At 40.9% G+C, this 18,723-nt stretch overlaps 8 protein-coding genes across 8 annotated transcripts; 7 read left to right on the plus strand and 1 right to left on the minus strand. All coding sequences in view use genetic code 12, as the record gives it.

Annotated features, from left to right (window-relative positions):
* Nucleotides 1-337: 337 nt before the first annotated feature.
* On the plus strand, nucleotides 338-1,411 carry MSP1 (40 kDa putative membrane-spanning ATPase; the record flags this gene model as incomplete). Its single annotated transcript, XM_001386496.1, has 1 exon — nucleotides 338-1,411. One exon carries the CDS (start codon nucleotides 338-340, stop codon nucleotides 1,409-1,411), a length of 1,074 nt encoding a protein of 357 aa, XP_001386533.2.
* Nucleotides 1,412-2,446: 1,035 nt separating this feature from the next.
* PRP12 (mitochondrial inner membrane protein) lies at nucleotides 2,447-5,080 on the plus strand (the record flags this gene model as incomplete). Its single annotated transcript, XM_001386497.1, has 1 exon — nucleotides 2,447-5,080. One exon carries the CDS (start codon nucleotides 2,447-2,449, stop codon nucleotides 5,078-5,080), a length of 2,634 nt encoding a protein of 877 aa, XP_001386534.2.
* Nucleotides 5,081-5,164: 84 nt separating this feature from the next.
* On the minus strand, nucleotides 5,165-6,166 carry PICST_64139 (predicted protein; the record flags this gene model as incomplete). Its single annotated transcript, XM_001386685.1, has 1 exon — nucleotides 5,165-6,166. A coding segment is annotated over one exon (1,002 nt), but the record flags the coding sequence as incomplete, so codon positions are not given.
* Nucleotides 6,167-7,776: 1,610 nt separating this feature from the next.
* On the plus strand, nucleotides 7,777-9,436 carry SER2 (Sericin-2 (Silk gum protein 2)). The gene has a single exon (XM_001386498.1). The coding sequence runs from the start codon at nucleotides 7,865-7,867 to the stop codon at nucleotides 9,032-9,034; it is 1,170 nt and encodes a 389-aa protein (XP_001386535.2). The 5' UTR covers nucleotides 7,777-7,864; the 3' UTR covers nucleotides 9,035-9,436.
* Nucleotides 9,437-9,962: 526 nt separating this feature from the next.
* On the plus strand, nucleotides 9,963-12,308 carry VTC2 (Phosphate metabolism transcription protein; the record flags this gene model as incomplete). Its single annotated transcript, XM_001386499.1, has 1 exon — nucleotides 9,963-12,308. One exon carries the CDS (start codon nucleotides 9,963-9,965, stop codon nucleotides 12,306-12,308), a length of 2,346 nt encoding a protein of 781 aa, XP_001386536.2.
* A 448-nt stretch (nucleotides 12,309-12,756) lies between these two features.
* On the plus strand, nucleotides 12,757-13,463 carry RET3 (Golgi-to-ER vesicle coat component). The gene has a single exon (XM_001386500.1). It carries the CDS (start codon nucleotides 12,818-12,820, stop codon nucleotides 13,388-13,390), a length of 573 nt encoding a protein of 190 aa, XP_001386537.2. The 5' UTR covers nucleotides 12,757-12,817; the 3' UTR covers nucleotides 13,391-13,463.
* A 390-nt stretch (nucleotides 13,464-13,853) lies between these two features.
* CSD2 (cysteine desulfurase Selenocysteine lyase) lies at nucleotides 13,854-15,119 on the plus strand (the record flags this gene model as incomplete). The annotated part of the gene is made up of 1 exon (XM_001386501.1): nucleotides 13,854-15,119. The coding sequence occupies one exon, from the start codon at nucleotides 13,854-13,856 to the stop codon at nucleotides 15,117-15,119; it is 1,266 nt and encodes a 421-aa protein (XP_001386538.2).
* Nucleotides 15,120-15,500: 381 nt separating this feature from the next.
* TAF47 (TBP-complexed protein (TAF 2)) lies at nucleotides 15,501-16,592 on the plus strand (the record flags this gene model as incomplete). Its single annotated transcript, XM_001386502.1, is given in 2 exon segments — nucleotides 15,501-16,200; nucleotides 16,216-16,592. The coding sequence occupies 2 exon segments, from the start codon at nucleotides 15,501-15,503 to the stop codon at nucleotides 16,590-16,592; spliced, it is 1,077 nt and encodes a 358-aa protein (XP_001386539.2).
* Nucleotides 16,593-18,723: the final 2,131 nt, after the last annotated feature.

Genomic DNA, 18,723 nt, shown 5'->3' on the forward strand with positions numbered 1-18,723 from the left:
TTTTCCTTTGGTAAGCAATACTCCAGATGCTATTCTGGATCAAGTTGCAACTTCTCAACCCATCTCATCATAGATTTTTTTCTAAGGATGCATTCACACCTGCATGCAGATAAATGTTCTCGGTGTATATTGAGAACAAATGGCGAGTATGAAAGTCAAGTGCTTTCTATCTCTTTCTTCCTAAGAGCAAATCCTGGCTCCTTTAAGAAACCGGGGTATCTTTCATATTCATATCCAGTTGGGAAAGTCTAAATTGAAGTTCATATCCGCTTTTGCTAGTTTTGCACATTCTACCTATCACATTTAGAATTATCGTTATCTCTCCACATTCTAATCCATGGCTAAGTTCAAACTCGATATAAAGTTTCTTGGAGACTTGTTTATTCTTGCGGGAGCTGGGCTCTCAGTATATTTCATACTCAACAATATACTCAACGACTATGTAGACAACTCTATGAAGAACAAGGAATCGGAGAAAAAGGGCAAGGGCATTCTCAAGAAATTACAGAGTTCTAATCCGCACCTCCGCAACATCTCCCTCAACCAGTACGAGAAGCTGTTGCTCAATTCGTTGGTTACACCAGAAGAAATATCAGTAACTTTCAATGATGTGGGCGGTTTGCAAGACATAATTGACGAGTTGAGGGAAGCGGTGATTCTTCCTTTAACAGAACCAGAGCTTTTCGCTACCCATCTGGATTTGATCCAGTCACCTAAGGGTGTCTTATTCTACGGTCCCCCTGGATGTGGTAAGACAATGTTGGCCAAAGCTATTGCCAAAGAAAGTGGTGCGTTTTTCTTGCTGATAAGGATGTCGACTATTATGGACAAATGGTACGGTGAGTCGAACAAGATCACCGATGCCATCTTCTCACTTGCTAACAAATTGCAACCCTGTATTATTTTCATTGACGAAATAGATTCGTTTTTGAGAGACAGGTCTTCCAGCGACCACGAAGTCAGTGCCATGTTAAAGGCTGAATTCATGACGTTGTGGGACGGCTTGAAGTCTAACGGAAGAATCATGGTAATGGGCGCTACCAATCGTAAGAGTGACATTGACGAAGCCTTCTTGAGAAGATTACCCAAAACTTTTGCTATTGGCAAACCAAACGAATCGCAAAGACGTTCCATATTGTCTAAAATACTAAGTGGAGCCAAGCTCGATGAAAAAGATTTTGACTTGGAATACATCGTTGCTAATACAAAAGGCTTTAGTGGTTCTGACTTGAGAGAATTATGTCGTGAAGCTGCCATTCTTCCCGTCAGGGAGTACATCAGAGAGAATTACAACTATAGGAGTGGGAAGTTGAGCAAGGATGAAAATGAAGACATGCCTGTTAGACCGTTGAAGACTTCTGATTTTGTAAAGACTGCCGAGTCCACCATTCAACCTGCTACCATTGATTAGCCAGTTGAGTCTTGTACAAATTCTTAGAATCCGTATATAACAATTTTATTTATCGCACTGCCTTGGGAAAGGTATAATTAATCTAATGCTATGACAATGAATATGGAAGTGTAAAGAGTAGGACTGTGATGGTAACTGATGAAGTGCTTATAGCCCTAACTCATATGGTAGCGCTCCAAGATCCATGTAGTTACCCGGATTCGAGGCTATAGCCATATCTGAAAATTTTCGTATTCATATTCTACAATGTCTTTTACTTCAGGATCAAGAAGACACGAAAGTACGCTTTGTGGTGTATAGTGAATACACGAGAATCAAGAAGATATGGAAATTTCCCTCTTGTAGAACGTTGGCCTCTTCGAAGATTGCTATACCTGTTTTCCGTGGTATAGTGATTCAAAGCGACGCCTAGAACAACCCACGACTAATTTGGCTTTTACTTCTCAGTACACTACAATTAAAGAAGTTCGTTAACGGAGTAGAACTGGTACCTTGGTATTAGGATAATTAGTTTGGAACAATGTAGTTGTAGAGTATCTAATTGAGGTCGTTCATTATCAGTAGACAATGATTCTATAGAGCCTGGATTTTGGACGAGAAGGGCAGAACGGAATAGGTTGATTTGAGCTTGTAATTAGGTAGTCCTTAGGATACTCCGACGTTTTGAAACTAAGTATAGTGATAATATTCGGATCGTTGTGGAAGTCATAATCACACTGGAGTCTGACCAGGCAGTGAGAAATATGAGTTGAATTCTCAGTATTTATGAGACCATTCCATTCCCAAACTTCAATTGCTTCGAATTATGACAATATATTGTGTAGCGTACCATATGAATTCAATTGTTAAATGAACCAGGGAAGATGTATAGCGTAAAACTACTCTGAGTACACTAGCTACGGTGGGCTAATCTTTCAGCAGGGCTGCAGAGAAGCCGCATTTTCTAACCGATTAAATAGTGGCGAGTTGCAATTAATTTTAAATTAAGGGATAGTCTTCTTTCCAGCTAAGTCAATCGGGGAACATTTGGCTATAATGATTAGTTCTTCTCGTGTTGCTGCTATGGCATTGCGCCAGAGCTCTAGAGCAATTGTTCCTTTAGCTGTACTATCCTCGAATGGTCTACGCCTGAGGTATTTTACCCCAGGTTTAGCACACAAGACTCAGATAAGGACTGTGACTTCGGACATTGCTGAAATCAAGCAGGAAATCGACAAAGACGAGTCTGATAACTCGGCAGAAACTACAGGAGTGATTGACGTCAAGAATCAACACGAAGTTGTTTTGTACTATGACCATATTTATTTCTTAGGAGCTTCCAGCCCTGCTTACTTCAATGTATTTTTGCAGTTTTTGAGAATACGCAAACAGACACCGGCTCAAATCAGAGACAAGATCCTAAAAGTCTCAGCGCCTATACCTGCCGAGGCGGAAATAACGCAATTGATTCCGTTTATGAGAGATTGTGGAGCTTTTGCCAAGTTCCAAGTGCCTCCAGGCGTAGAAGTAGCTGAATTTGTTCAACAAATCAGACAGAACGTAGTTCATAATGAAAAAGCGTACAACAGCGGTATTTTCAGGAGAGTGTTGAGCTTGTTTTGGAGCCACTATCCAGCTGTTTATTCTGTAAAGGGTACACCTTGGATCGAGGACTTGCGAAGATACCCCAACACAAAGTTGAAAGTGAAGTTTGAGGGCGAACCACTTACCGAGGAGGAGTTGTATGTACTTTTCAGAAGGTACGGCCCTTTAGTAGACATCATTCCAGGACCAGAATCCGCAGAAGCCACTCTTATCTACCGTGGTTTGAGATCAGCTATTGCAGCTAAGAACTGTATTACAGGCGTTTCTTTGAACAAGGGCAGGACAGTTTTACATTTGCAATACATTCCTATAAAGAGAGTGAATTACATCACTGAATTTGTGACCAATCACCAAAGAATCGCCATTCCCATCATTTTAGCCCTTTTGGCTACTTTGGCTGTGCTTATTTTCGATCCTATCAGACAGTACTTCATTGAAGTTAAGATCACAAAGAGATACTCCTTTGATACGTACAAGGACTATGCAGTTGTGAAGACTATCACCAAACCTTTGCGTGTTGTTCACAATTGGCTCAGTTCCAGTTACGACTATATTGACAAAAAAATCGACTCCATTAGTTCTCCTGGCACTGCAAGTGACGAAAAGTCCGACGATAGTGATGTCTCTCAAGCTCTTCAAACTGCCAGTACTATTTGGAATGAAAGATCAGAGAAATCAAAGCAGATCAAGATGTGGATATACGAGAATGTCAACACTTTCATTATAGTCAAGGGTCCAAAAGGTTCAGGAAAGGAAGAGTTTATTCTTGACCACACCTTATTAAATGACGAGAAATTGAGACATAAAATCCTTTACATCAATTGTAGTGAATTGGCTAAAGCAAGATCTGATAATGATTTGCTCAAGAGTACAGCAAATCAGTTGGGATATTTCCCCTTATTCACATGGACTAACACTGTATCACAATTTGTTGATTTAGGTGTCCAAGGGTTGACTGGTCAAAAGTCTGGTTTAAGCGAGAGTAAAGAAACCCAATTAAAGAACATGTTTACCTTGACATCTCAAGCTATTAGATCTATTGCTACAAGAGACTATCAAAAGTATCATGCGAGTGTTACGAGAAAGAATAACAGATTGCCCGAAGGTGAAAATATCGAAATCCTAAAGGAAGAAGAGTACTTGCAACAACACCCAGAATGCAAACCTATCGTTGTGATAGACAAATTCAACAGAAAAGCCGATGCTGCACTGAATGACTTTGTATACCCTATGATTGCAGAATGGAGTTCTGTTCTTGTCCAGAACAATTTAGCTCATGTCATATATGTCACCTCAGATGTGGGAAGTATCCAGCATTTGAACAACGCTCTTCCAAATCAAGTTTTTAAATCGATTTCTTTATCAGATGCATCTAGTTTCAGTGCCAAACTGTTCTTGATGCACCAATTAAAGTTGGAAGATGATCATACCATTTCAGGCGCCTTTGAACCACTTGGAGGAAGAATGTTGGACTTACAGGCTTTTGTTAGGCGTATCAATTCCGGTGAAACCCCACCAGAAGCTCTTGAAGAGATGGTCAACCAAGCTTCAGAACAGGTCACAACATTCTTTTTATGCGCCCATAAGATTGACGATGATACCAACTGGAATGCCGCACAAGTGTGGATGCTTATGAAATTATTGTCCAAATCCGATAGTATAAACTATTCAGATTTGAACAAATCTCCTCTTTTCAAGCCAGAGGAAGACACAGTAGCCACCTTGACCACTTTGGAGAAACACGATTTGATTTCATTGCAAAGAGATAAGGGTATTCTTGACAAAATCAGTATCGGACGTCCATTGTTTAAGGCAGCCTTCAAGCAGTTGATAAGTGACCCCAAGATTTCCAAATTGTATGAAGTGGATTACATTTCTACCTTAATTAAAATAGAGAACGAGAAGATCAAGAAGTTTGAAGGTGAGTTGATTAGTATCCAAAAGCTTGGTGATAAATTGGGCAGCAGAGTTTTATATTTGAGCAAGAAGATCGATGCTTCCAATGCGAAGGTCGTCGAATACGAAGGAAAGATTGCAGAGATTAATCTGAAACCAGCATCCAAGAACTTTCTTAAGTTATTCTAAATTTGAATACAATGTTATCGTTTGATATTACAAGTCGAGTCTATCTTATTATTGTTATTATTATTTAATTGTACATAGTGTTGATTAATCCAATAATCGGCTAGAGATGATTTCGTAAGTCATTCTGCGTCTGATAACCTTCATATCTTTTTGAGAGTAGGTTAGAGACTTAGATAATGCAATGTATTTAGCAGCCGTACAAGTGAAAACTCCACAGTCATAACCATTCGCTTGTTGGGGGGTTTCCATATGAGGATACAATTCATAGTCTATTACTGGCACATTCAATCTTGAAGCTTCTTGTTTCATATAGTCCTTCAAGTTGAGCATGGCATTCTCATTTCCAGAACTAGAGAGCGAATCATAGTACCTGATAGACTTGTCAACGTTATCTATGACAGCTAGAGCCCAATGAGTATTCAAGATATTGATGGGTACCAAAATCTTTTTCTTTTCAAACAAATTGATTTTCTTCCTCTTGGCCCATCTAGCTACTCCCAGGTATCCTTTTGTTTCCAAAGTTGTGTAAAAATGAGTGGTCCATCCAAATACCTTTTGGTTTTGAGATTCCATGATGAGATTGAGGTAATAGTCTATTATGTTATCGTTGAGCCATTTACCATCTCTAAGGGTCTTGAGATCGTGAAAATACAACTCGATCTGGTAATTGGTAGCGAAAGTGTCTGTTCTGCTACTTTGCCATACTGCCTGTACTTTCTGCAACTCTTGGGGTCCAAGTGGGGTTATCTTGGAGAGAGAATCAAGTCTACTTTTCTCGATAATTTTCTGATTGTCTATGCGTTTCCGGTCGTATTCGGCCGAAATCTTGTCCACATAGTAATGTGGTATTAGTTTATCCACAATAGAATAGTTTGTGATAGAAACAGGCAGCGAAGGAATGTAGTAGTTGAGAATAGATTTCTTGTACTCAGATATCTGGGGTTCCTGTTTGATGAACTGACTGTAGTCACTTAGTTTGATTCGTTCCCGTTTCACACCTTCAAAATTTGGTTCTGGAGTATACTCTTTCTGGTACGAAGAAGATTTGAGATAGTTGTTGGAAAGCGACAAGCTTGTTCCATACTGGAGATTACGTGGATCTTCTGACACACCATTTCTGTTAAATCGCGATTCAGAATATTTCTGGAGTACGTTGACAGAATTGTTGTCACTGCTTATTTGGGAAATATCAGAGGCAATCATGCTGTTGTTCTTAGGTTGTCGGAGTAAGTGATAGTCATTCGTGATCTTGTGGACGCTGATGATTTGCACACTTTCCTCATCATCAAGGTCTAAAGCCATGATGTCTATATCCGAACTTTGGTCCAATGGAGGAGTAGTGGCCCGAGGATGCTGTGGCAAATTGCTGCGAATCTTTGTTGAAAAGAATACGTAAATATGGTATATGCTGATTTGTAGGTAGTGGAGAAGGTTGTGAAGAGAAAAAAACGATGTGGAAGACGACGAACGTGATGCTGGAGGCGTTTCTAGAGTCGGAGGTAAGGACTCTCCCGGAAAAGCATTCCGTTTGGAGAGCCTGTTCTGCACGAGCAATGGGTTGTCGTCCATAGTACTGGTTCCGAAACGATGATTATAGATTAGATGTTCAAGTCTGAAATGTTTAAACGGCTAATATGGTAATTTGTGTCATGTGACATAAAACACACGCTGAGGATCATGTGATTAGAAAGTGGCACAAATTGATGCATGTGAAGACAGAAATTACGCAGGATCCTTATTCCTAGGGTTAAACTGGTTACATACTGAGGAACAGAGTGGAGTGGAATCTATTTTAAGTTCTAAGATAAAAGAGAATGACCCCAAAGGTATAAATAGTTCACAGAAAAGACCACTTTCAAATTTATGCAAACTTGTCTTTTTATAGGCCAATTTTAAAATGTTACCACCAAGAAGGAACCAGTTTTTCGAACACAAAGATAGCCTTCTAAGCTTTTGGACGGACAGCAACGGCAAACCCATACCACCTAGGCTACCACCTGGCTTGACTGGTGTTGAGAGATTCCATCTAAAGCATAGACAGCTACTAAATTATGTAGATGTTTTAGGTGATCAGTATGCAAGAGATTATTTACCAGGAGCATGGGGAGGTGTTAGAGTCCCAAATAGACCTTGGTCTAAGTTCTCTGGGAGGAATGTGGTCAGACTAGGGGCTCGAAGGACTGCTACTACAAGTAAGCTATAAAATGGGATGAAGGATGGAGGATGCGAGTACGGAACTTGAACCAGGGGTCAGAATGTGGAAAAGTGATCTAAAAATTTCTACAACCTGAAACCAGTATTACAACAATAGATCTTTGAAGATTACCTAGATGTCATTGCCAATTATAAAAAGAAAAATCTCTATAGTAGGAGAATGATGGTCTTTGGTATGAGATTTCTAGGGCCTGCGGATCCAATTGTTGCCAGGTTTATTCCTGATAGCGATATGATAATCTAGACTGTTCAGGTTGCAAACGTTTGCAACTCAAATGGCCAGGATCGGCCGCGTTCTTGTTACCCCGGTAATGGAAGTTATACAGGACCCGCAAAGAGAAATTTGGCATCCATCCATCCAGGCAATACCATACCGGAGAAATTGCCTTGTGTTAATTGCCTTGTGTTACAGTCTGCTTTCCAGTATCTATTTTATACAGCGACTTCTTCTCATACTTGAATGTAAGAGTATATATTATCCAAAGAAAGTCTGCCTTATACGGATAATTTTAGCTCTGTATTGCTATCTGATTAGATTAGTTTTTGCATTTAACTGAGAAATCTTCGAAAATGTCCAACTCACCCACAAGTCAATTATCGGCTCACACATCTGAACGTCCAAATCGAAATGATCCAGTCAGTTCTTCTGCTGCACAAGCCAAGTCTTCATTGAAAAAAACGGCCCAGAAACAGTATGAAGCAAGATTGGACCAACAACAATCTCAGATTGATGCTCTTGTGTTAAGAGTGGCAGCCTTGGAGACTAATTGCGGACAAGGATTCTCAATGACAGGCGATGGTTCTTGTGCCATAACCAACAGTACTAGTGAGAACTCTCTTGAAAATGACTCAAGAAGTGTGACGAGTTCGACATTTACCTCTACGGACTCTGTCCACTCCAACGGTCCCAGAACATCACGAGATGGACACTCTCTGGGACTATTTGATATTGACACTGAAATCACCGAGATGCAGTTTCAGATTCACGAAGACTGGGCAAAATTACCCAAACTTGATACGCAAACCGCTCGCCAATGGTTACGTGCCATCTATATATTGAGAAATGACGCCGATTTCGAACAATTACTTAAGACAGAATCCGAAGTCGATTGGGCCGCTTTGCACTTTACATTCGGATATTTTGGCGAGGACTTAGAATATTATTACGCCGCCTGGAGAGAGCACCTCATTGCACCTTATCGTCATAACTCCCTAAGAACACTTGGTCAACCAGACAATATCACTGTTGATGTCCTTCTAGATTATTTAACGAATTTTGAAGATAAAGCGAGAAGTTCGGTCATAATCAAAGAGTTGAACAGACGTAAAACAATTGGAAGTAACCCAGACAGTCAATCGTTTGTCGCAGAATTTTTTGATAGGGACAATGATTACAACGACCGTACAATTAGGTTTCTAGACGATATGCCTGTTCCTCTAGCTGAAACAGTCAAGCACTACTGCACTCAGAGTGATGAAACAAAACGTCTGATCGCTGTTACAACAGTCCAGTATTACTTTCAGGAGTCAATCCGCCTAGCAAGGTTCATGTACCCTAGTGCCGAAGCTTTTGAATCCAAAGTTCAACTTACACCGGGTTACTCGGGTAACTCAAACTCAATACCCTTTGGTTCGCCTGATTCAAGAATGGATCGTAAACCCAAGAACAAGAGAAGAAACCGTTCCCGTTACTCCAAGAATAAGTCTACATCGAACAAAGACGAACTCAATTACTTCTAGCAGTTGCAGATCACATGACCGGCTTCACCATGGCAATGGCGGCTGCTGGGAGAAAACAGAGCTGCAATTGCCCAAAGCGTCTTTATGTCACATCTATAATTATTGCTTGGTTTGAGCCTCTTCCGTGTGCCGGAGTTTTACGAGATTAAGCCATCGCGCCTGCAAATGTAGCCCACGTGTGCGCCAACGAGGAGGAAAATGTCGCGCTCGTGGGGTGAAGTATTGGCCCAGTAGGGAGCCATGGGAAGAGCAGCTTAGACAGAAATAGAGAGATTTTTCAGGCTGCCAGATGAAATGAGGAAATTACAGGCCACCGATAGCGAATCACGGAAGAGTATCTATCCACGAAATAGTCCAAATATTCTAAATAGTACCAAAAATCACCAATTTCACTGTTTCCAGAGTCTGGTGCCATGTGGCTTACCCTGTAGCTCTTAAGATTCTACATACTGTAGAGCATAAGCGACGTAGCATCCGGTCCCAGTCCAGTAAGTCTCGCGGCCCGCCTACTTTCTCTCGCTATTATCTGCCCAGTACGGCTATCTCATCGCGCCAAAGCTGTCACTAAATCTGTCGAGAAGCAGCTGCCTGCGCGACATGCGACATCCTCATTAATTAGGCTTCTACAATAGCACTAATAATAATATTACTACATGGTTCTAATACCACCCTACCCAAACAAAGTAATCTGGTGTGGATTCTATTCGTCGATACTGTAGCGACTTTTTTTTCTACTAGCGACTCGTTTCGTAATTGCCGTAACTACAATTGCGTTTTATTTTCATTCTTCTTCTTTCCCTTGTTGCCCAGCTCCTTTGTTGCAACGCTTCCTTCCTCCCCTCTAGAGTCTGCCCGTCTTACTATGTCAATTGATCCGCTTGACACCACCTCCACTACCAACAACATCAGTGACGAGACCAGCAGCAAAATGTTATTCGGGACCAAATTGGACCACGAGCTCTACGACCCTTGGAAGCAGTACTACATCAACTACAACCACCTCAAGAAGTTGTTGAAAGAGGGAGTCATTCTCAAGAACAACTGGACCGATAAGGATGAACAGAACTTTGTTCTGGCTCTTGACGAGAACTTGGAAAAGGTGTACACCTTCCAGCACCAGAAGTTCGATGAGTTGAACGACCAATTGAACGACTTGCAGTTGCAGACAGAAACCTCGGGCGCCGACTTCAATGTCGAATCGTTTTCTTCCAAGTTGGACAGAATTTTGGACGAGGCCCAGGAATTGGAACATTTCCAGAGAATTAACTACACCGGCTTCATCAAAATCGTCAAGAAGCATGACCGTTTGCACTCCAACTACTCTGTTAAGCCTTTGTTGAATGTCAGATTAAAGAGCTTGCCTTTCCACTCCGAAGATTACAGTCCTTTGTTGTACAAGGTTGGTACTCTCTTCCAGTTCTTGCGTGAAAACTACGACGTCGACCAGGCTTTGTCCAAGTTGTCGTCGTTCAACGACTCTGGTTTGAATGCCGAATTCCAGTCATTCAAGTTCTGGATCCACCCTGAAAACTTAATGGAAGTCAAGACCACCATCTTGAGACACTTGCCCGTGTTGATCTACAACAGTGAAAATGTTTCGCAAATAGATGACGATGATGACGATGACGAAGAAGAAGACGAGGCCATCAACGACCAGACCATCAATGCCTTGTACTTTGACAACAACCATTTTGAGTTGTACAACAATAAGTTGACGAAAATCAACAACTCGTCCACTTTACGTATCAAGTGGATTGGCAAGTTGGCCGACAAGCCAAAAATCGTTATGGAAAAGAAGCAATTCGATTCCAACTCCAACTTTAACGTGGATGACAAGATTACTTTGAAGCAAAAGTACATCAACCAGTTCGTCATCAACAAGGAGCTTCCCAGCAAGTTAAAGAAGATCAATGACGAACTGTCGCTCAACCACATTCTTGGCTTCATCAACGAATTCAACTTGCAGCCTATCTTGAGAACAACCTATAAACGTACCGCTTTCCAAATTCCTGGCGACGACAAGATTAGAATCGTCATCGATACCAACTTGAACTTCATTAGAGAAGACTCGTTTGACTCTCAATTGCCAATTAGAGACCCTTCGAGCTGGCACAGAACCGATATCGACTCCAACACTGCTAATCCACAGCAATTCTTACGTAAGGGTGAATACATCAAGTTCCCATACTCTACCATGGAAATCAAGATTAAGAAGTCTGCTGCTAAGAACTTCAAGAAGTTGAACTGGATCAATGAATTGATCAACTCTTCCAATTTGATTAAGGAAATTCCAAACTTTTCCAAGTTCATCCACGGTGTAGCTTCATTGTTCTTAGAAGACGACAAGTTGGATAACATCCCTCTTTGGTTCAATGAATTGGAGAATGACATCTCGTCTACTTCACACTACGTGCCAAAGTCCAAGAGAACATTGCAACAGCAAGAAAATGACATCCAGAACTTGACCGACGCCGACAACTTGTCCAAGTTCAAGTCGATGATTCTCAAGAACCAGAGTTCAAGCTTCCAGCCTAGATCGTCTTCCTTCTCTGGTTCCATGTTGTTGAACATCAACAAGGACGAAGAAGAATCAATTGACCACAGTGTTGGACCCTCTTCTTCTCACGTGCAAACGATTGAAGAAGAAGCTCCTCAATCAGGTTTAACAGATGATCAGTCATCCGAATTTGATGATGATGACGACGACGATCTTCCAGGCTCCAGAGCCAATCCAATTTCGAAGATTTTGAACTTGCCAGTTCAATTCTCAAAATTGCTTGACGTTGACTCAGAAGACGAAGAGGTAGATCTTCCACTTGGTGTCAGCAAGCCTGAGAGCTGGATCAAGAACGCTGGTCCACTTAAGATTGAACCCAAGGTCTGGTTGGCTAACGAAAGAACTTTCAACAGGTGGTTGCATGTGACTACTTTGCTCTCGACCTTGACATTTGTCATCTACTCGTCGACTATGAACTCTAACTTTGCCGGATTATCCACCATCTTGGCATACTTTTATTTTGCATTAACATTGTTCTCTGGAATCTGGGGTTACTACATTTTCATGAGAAGAAGAACAATCATTATGGAAAGATCAGACAAGCATTTGGACAATTCCATCGGACCGCTTATTGTAGCCTTTGGTCTTATCTTGGCGTTAGTTGTCAACTTTGTCTTTGGCTGGAAGGGGTTGAAGGTTGATCTTGACGATGAGTTCTACGCCAACAACACCGTGCACAGGGCTATCCATGAGTACGTGATCAACTTGGTCAACTAAGAGTTATAGACCTTTTTGTCGGACTCACCTTTTTTTGATTCTATATTATTATCTAATTTCATTATAAAACGTTGTTCATAATTCTTTAAATGAATTTTTTAGCAGAAGAAGTTCCAGTATAAGTTAAGACTTCAAGTAATTGGTTCAATTGGACAGTGTTGCGAGAAACACTATTTTTTGGCTATATATCCAGAGCATTTATGATAATTTTACAATAAAAATCATCACCAAATTTCTCAAATCTCAGCATAAGAAGTAGATTAATCACAATTGATACGTTCAACTGACACTAGTACGAAATAATGAAAGCCATCTTTTGACTCTAAGCTCCTCCTACTGCCTGTGTCTATAATTCTGTACTTATTCCTGCACGATTTTTTTCGCACAAGGCCAAGTTTCCAATTCCACGCTGTTAAACAAAATCAACACAACTTTTCATCAACAGTCACAGGTGGCTAAGACTCGAAGCTGACCAGAACCAATTGGCCCATTCCATCTGATCTACCACCATGTCGTTGAACATATCCTTATACACAATCTCCGCCGTCTTGATACTAGATAACGAGGGCGAAAGACTCTATGCCAAGTACTACAACCAGGGCCCAAGCCAGGAAAATGGTGGAGAAGTACATTTCCAAACTTTATCACAACAGCAAAAGTTCGAGTCACTGATATTCGGCAAGATAAATAAGGTGCACCAAGACATAGTGTTGTATGACAACCACTTGGTCACGTACAAACAAACCAACGACATTATTCTCATTATTGTAGCCAAGATCAATGAAAACGAATCGTTGATCTATTCTACTGTAGCCAACTTGTTTGAAAGTTTGAACATTTTGTTGGACAATACTATCGACAAGTCGACTATTGTATCCAAATACGACTTGGTTTCATTGGCTATTGATGAAACCGTAGATGACGGAATCATTGTTGAGATTGACCCAGCCATCATTGTCAGTAGAGTGACCAAGGCTCCTAAGTTCGAGCCAGGTATCCATGTAGACGGGGACAAGGGACTCTTTGATGCCTTCTCGTTTGCTTCGAAGAAGATCAGCGAAAGATTGCAACAGGGTTTCTAGTGTATAGAAAATAGAAATGCATAGTTGAAACAAAAGAGATGTTGTACAAGTTATGAAGATGACACTTGAAATCAAAAAAAATGTGATTGTAGATCCTGATCTATTTCCTAATCGAAAAGAGTGTAGAATATTATTAGTTATCATTCAACAGATACAAATCTATACTGCTGCATCATGTGTGGCATTATACTTGAACTTGACCTTCGGTAACTTTCGTATTTTTAATGCGGTGTAATTGATTTAGAAACTCCACTGCAGTCGATTATCAAATGACTCATTTATACATCCTAATTATAAAAGAACATCATTATCACCATTTGAAACAATAAACTGAGGTTATACCGTACTCAATCGATTACTCGGAAAAGGATCACATTTTAATTGAGTCATCTCATTGTATTTGAATTCAGACATTTCCTAGTCAGAACGTACTTTGGTGTCTCTCTATTTTTCAAGTAAAATAATGTCCCAGCGAAGCGTACCTTTTGGCAAACTGTTCAGAGAGATCCACTTCAAGGAATTGGATCCGGAATACCTCGCCGTAAACCATGGTGCCTATGGGATGACTCCGTCATTAGTTTTCAAAAAGTTTAAAGAGGTAATGGAGGATGACTATTCCAATCCTGACTATTTCAGAAGAGTCGAACAACCAGCCATATACGTGGAAACCTTGAAAGAGCTATCTACTGTTTTGAACACTGACTATCGTAATCTTGCACTTGTAGACAATTCCACATCGGGAATCAATACTGTCTTACGAAGCTATCCCTTCAAAAAAGGTGACAAGATTGTAGCTCCGTCTACAGTCTTTAACAATTGCGAAAAAACGATCGAGTTTTTGCAAGACAGATATGGTATTATCTACGAGTCGGTGGAACTAAACTATCCACTTGAAGATTCAGAGATCCTTGCCTTGTTTGAAGACATACTTCAGAAAGGAGATGTAAAACTTGCCTTGTTTGACACTGTAATTTCAACTCCGGCAGTCCGGTTTCCGTTTGAGAAAATGGTTAAATTGTGTCAAAGCTTCTCTGTTTTATCATTTATTGACGGGGCCCATTCAGCAGGATTGTTGCCAATAGATTTGGACGAGATTCAGCCCGATTTCTATGTTAGTAACCTACACAAATGGTTCTTTGTTCCGAGAAACAGTGCTATATTGTATGTCTCCAAAAAGAACCACAGAAAAATCCACACAATGCCAATTGTGTCTTCATATGTAGGGGATGAGACAGAAGTTCTGGCAGAAGAAGAAAACAATTGGTTGATCGACAGGTTCGCCGATGTCAGTACCAAGAATTTTGCTGCTGCTGCTTCCATTAGAACAGCCATAAAGTTCAGACAAGAACAGTGTGGAGGAGAAGAAAGCATTCGCAATTACTGTTACGACTTAGCTAGGAAAGCTAGTGAGCTTGTCAGCAACAAATGGGGCACATCTGTTCTCGAGAATGAAGTCAGGTCCTTGACTACAGCTATGTTCAACGTCGAGGTTCCTTTAGAACAGCTTGGTTTAAATGTAGATGATTACAAAGAGAACGCCAACGAATTGTATTTTCTGATGCATAAGGGCAAAAGGGTTGTTGTTCCGTTATTCATCCATAATAATAAGGTGTATGGTCGATTCAGTGCTCAGATCTACAACGAGCTAGATGACTATGACAAGGCTTCAGACATTGTATATCAATTGTTTGTGAACATAGCCAGAAAAAAGGCGCAAAAACAATTTTAAGATACGAGCATCTAGTTAGTATTCAAATATTATGTACACATTTATCCTTGTTCAAGATCATTTTACACAGAGTAGTATTCCATGAAGTCTTAAGGAACAGTGGGTGCAAATTATTCTATTTGTATAGTTAATTTTCATAGGGCCTGAAATTGAGAGGTCTTTTTTCGCACGACTTTGTTTTCACCAAAACTAAATTGAGAATAGTTCAACTTTCAAACAATTCCAGCATCAGATGCAAATCCTTACATTTTTCGACAATCTCATAGACAACCTGTCTTTTTTCTAATCCAATTATAAACATCTCATACGGCAGTTTATACCATTGTAATATTAATAGTTTTTCGTGTACACAATTTCATTTCCACAAGATTCAGAATAGTCATGGATGAATCGTTTCATTTTGCATTGCTACGGATTTCCATTGCCCAGATCCTCAAATCCCACGGTTTTGACAAGTGTAAACCCTCAACACTTAATATAGTCACAGATTTGGCTATTCAGTATCTCAAGAAACTCGTGTTGGAAACGATTCTGTGTTCACAGACTCGAACAAGATCCAATAATATTGAGATTCAAGACATTACCCAGGCATTAATTATGATAGAGGCAATAAAACCAGACGACTATCTCAAGCTAGATGACAGTAAAGATTCTAAATACAACACTAAATCGTTGGACTCGTTTGTCAACTGGGTTCGTTTCAGTGATTCCGACCGGGTAGCGAGAGAATTGAATGAATTTCCTACAGCCTTAGTGCGCAATTTAATAGACAAGCGAAAGCTAGACTTGGACGACGGGGAGACCGACCAAGAGAAAAAGAAGCGCAAACACAAGGAAAGACAGGAATACTACAATCAATTGAAATTGAACGAGATTTCTAATTTGCATGGTGAAGATTATGGCGAAGAAGAGGAAGAGGATGAGTATAGCATATCTACCAAGGACAAGTTTCTGTGGCTAAATTATTTGATAGAGAAAGATCTCAAGCTTGGCCATGACTTAAAGTTTTTGAACTCAAGCTTATCTGCGGAGTTCTTAAAGTTCCAGAATGATACCAAATTGCATCCTGTAGTCAACGGCAGTAGCAACAACGAAGTGGGGAAACGATCCCAACAACTTAAACACCAATTGCATAATTTCAACAAATACGACTATCTCGTAATAAGCATAGACAACGAAAAGGACGAAAACGAAGACGAAAATGGCGCAGACCTAGATGTCAAGCCTTCTGATAGCTTAATCCGGTTGTTACCCTACAACTTACAGTACGACAAGTATCTAGTTGACGAAGACCTAGACCAATACGTGGAGTATATGGAAAGGCACGAGATGGGTGCAGAGGAGGACACAGGACATGACGAGGATAATGGCCATGGGGTAAATGATCATGTCATAGACCAGGAGGGAGACGACGACAACCTCATCATACGAGATGAAGGAATAGGAGGAGAAAATAGTCTCATGCTAACATAGAACTGTGTACTTTTGTGGTAAGTATGACCTTTGTGGTTTCTGAACTTTGTGGTATGCTAAGGACTCTTTGTTTTGTGACATACTAATGCCGTGCGAGTAGAGGTCGAACAATGAATATACAATGGAGAGTGGAGCGAGAATGAAACCTCGAATGTGGTATTTTCTATTTCAGGAGATGTTGCATCCCAGTGTAAAATATAATTTGTAATGGACTTAGACTCTGTTGGATCGAAAGTGGAAAAAAAGGTTTAGACAAGTGTCACCAAAATGGACTAAATTAGCGCAATCAAATTATAGACAAAGCACAGATCTTTCCCTGAAACTGGTGAATTGTCGTACACGGGCGCTCTAGGCATGTAGAAGCAGACGAACGAAACAGCAGACGGCTGTGTTGCGTCATGACAATGTGATTGTCTGATGCAATAGAGAGAAATTCATTGCATAAGAATAGAAGATGGAATAGTGTCGAAGTAGATTAGATCAATGGACTGTACCAAGACGCAACTTAATTCATTATGTTGGCTTAAACAATAAAGAAGGGCACGAGACAAGACCCAAGAATACAAGAATGGACTAGTTAGGGACCAAAAGGCACAAAGTTGGGGGTGGGAGGAAGACTAAAAACCGACAACTAAAACGTAAAATATTCGTATAAACTGCGGGCATTCAGAGGGTGTAGAAGGAGTCTCGGCTACACTATACGGTAACCCGGCAACATCAGCCAACAGTCGAAGACAAGAAAAAACCGGATGAGTAAGGTTAGGTCCGAAAGATATTCGTAGATAATAATGCTGTACCCTTAAGTATGGTGATGTACTGGCCAGAGTTGCGGGAGCCGGACAGAATTCAGAAAGTGAAACGGACACCACCTGTTTGCTCCGTCTAAGCCTTAACTATTCCACCTGTTTCGACACGTTTACAGCGCAGTTTCATTTGACACATTGATAACGAATTTATAGACTTCCCTTCTTTCGTACTGGACTTGTACAATAGAGTATTATGCGACACAGATCTTGACACTTTTGGCAGATTAGCCGGCAATTGTAGCACCCTTAATTCCCAGGCAGTGTACGGATCACCAGGTCGATCTGGATCCACGTCGTAGATCCCAGATCTAGACTCCCGGCTCTGCCAACAAAACGAAACGAGGGTTCCAACTGCATTATCATCCGGAAGTTCTGCTACCACCTGACAAAGTAATATTCTCCTTTGAGCTCCTCCATCAATCTTGCAGCAGCAATTTGCCCCAACTAAGTTAATTAACGACAGACGCGTACCGCATGCGAGGGAAAAAAAATATTCGAGTGAAATATTCCCCAGCTCCTGAGAACCAGCTCCTGAGAACCAGCCCCGATTTTCCAAGTTAGATGACCTGACGTCTGGAATCCCACAGTCGGAACCAACCACTCGTATCCACGTAAAAATATTCTCCCTGGGTGTTCCGTATATATAGAAGAGAAATCCAGCGAAAACGAATTCCTCCCCCTTCTTCCGCACCTGCTAACCCAACGTTGGCTATACCGCACTATTGTTCGCTCGTACTTCTTGTTGTTTGAAATTCATCGTTTTCCCACTGGCTGAAATTTGAATAGCTGAAATTGTTTGCATTCTTTTCATTGTACTCACCTGTCGATCTTTGTCCCTCTTGCTCTGCATCTATTGTTGCTTCAGCACACGTCCGGACACCTAAGCTTTTCACCAGCTGCCAATCCCTCAGACTCTCTTGCACGTGACTCCCCGCTCTTTCCAGTCCACCATACGGGTCTGTTTCCAAGCTCCATATATCTAGACTCAACATTGCTATCTTGTCTTTTCGCTGATTTCAGCTTACTATTGCTTTCCGTGACTGCTGGACGATTTATAAAGTGGAAACTTGCGCCTGAACTCGAATTTGGCTACTGTTCCTCGCTCACTGCTCGCTACTGTCTATTTACTCCAGATACACGCGCCTGGCTAGAATTTTCATTTTCAGACCCTGTAAGACTGAACTCGCTAGATTTGTTGGACACGAAAGTTTTCCAAGCATTCAAAGTCGTCTAGGTTCTCATTGCTACGCGACGAAGTTAATAGTCGCTTACTTCCGCTTCTCGCTATAACAAGACGTCACAGCTGCCTTGCGTGTGACATAGCC

Source organism: Scheffersomyces stipitis, chromosome 8 (assembly GCF_000209165.1).
Source record: "Scheffersomyces stipitis CBS 6054 chromosome 8, complete sequence".
Classification (NCBI taxonomy): Eukaryota; Fungi; Ascomycota; class Pichiomycetes; order Serinales; family Debaryomycetaceae; genus Scheffersomyces; species Scheffersomyces stipitis.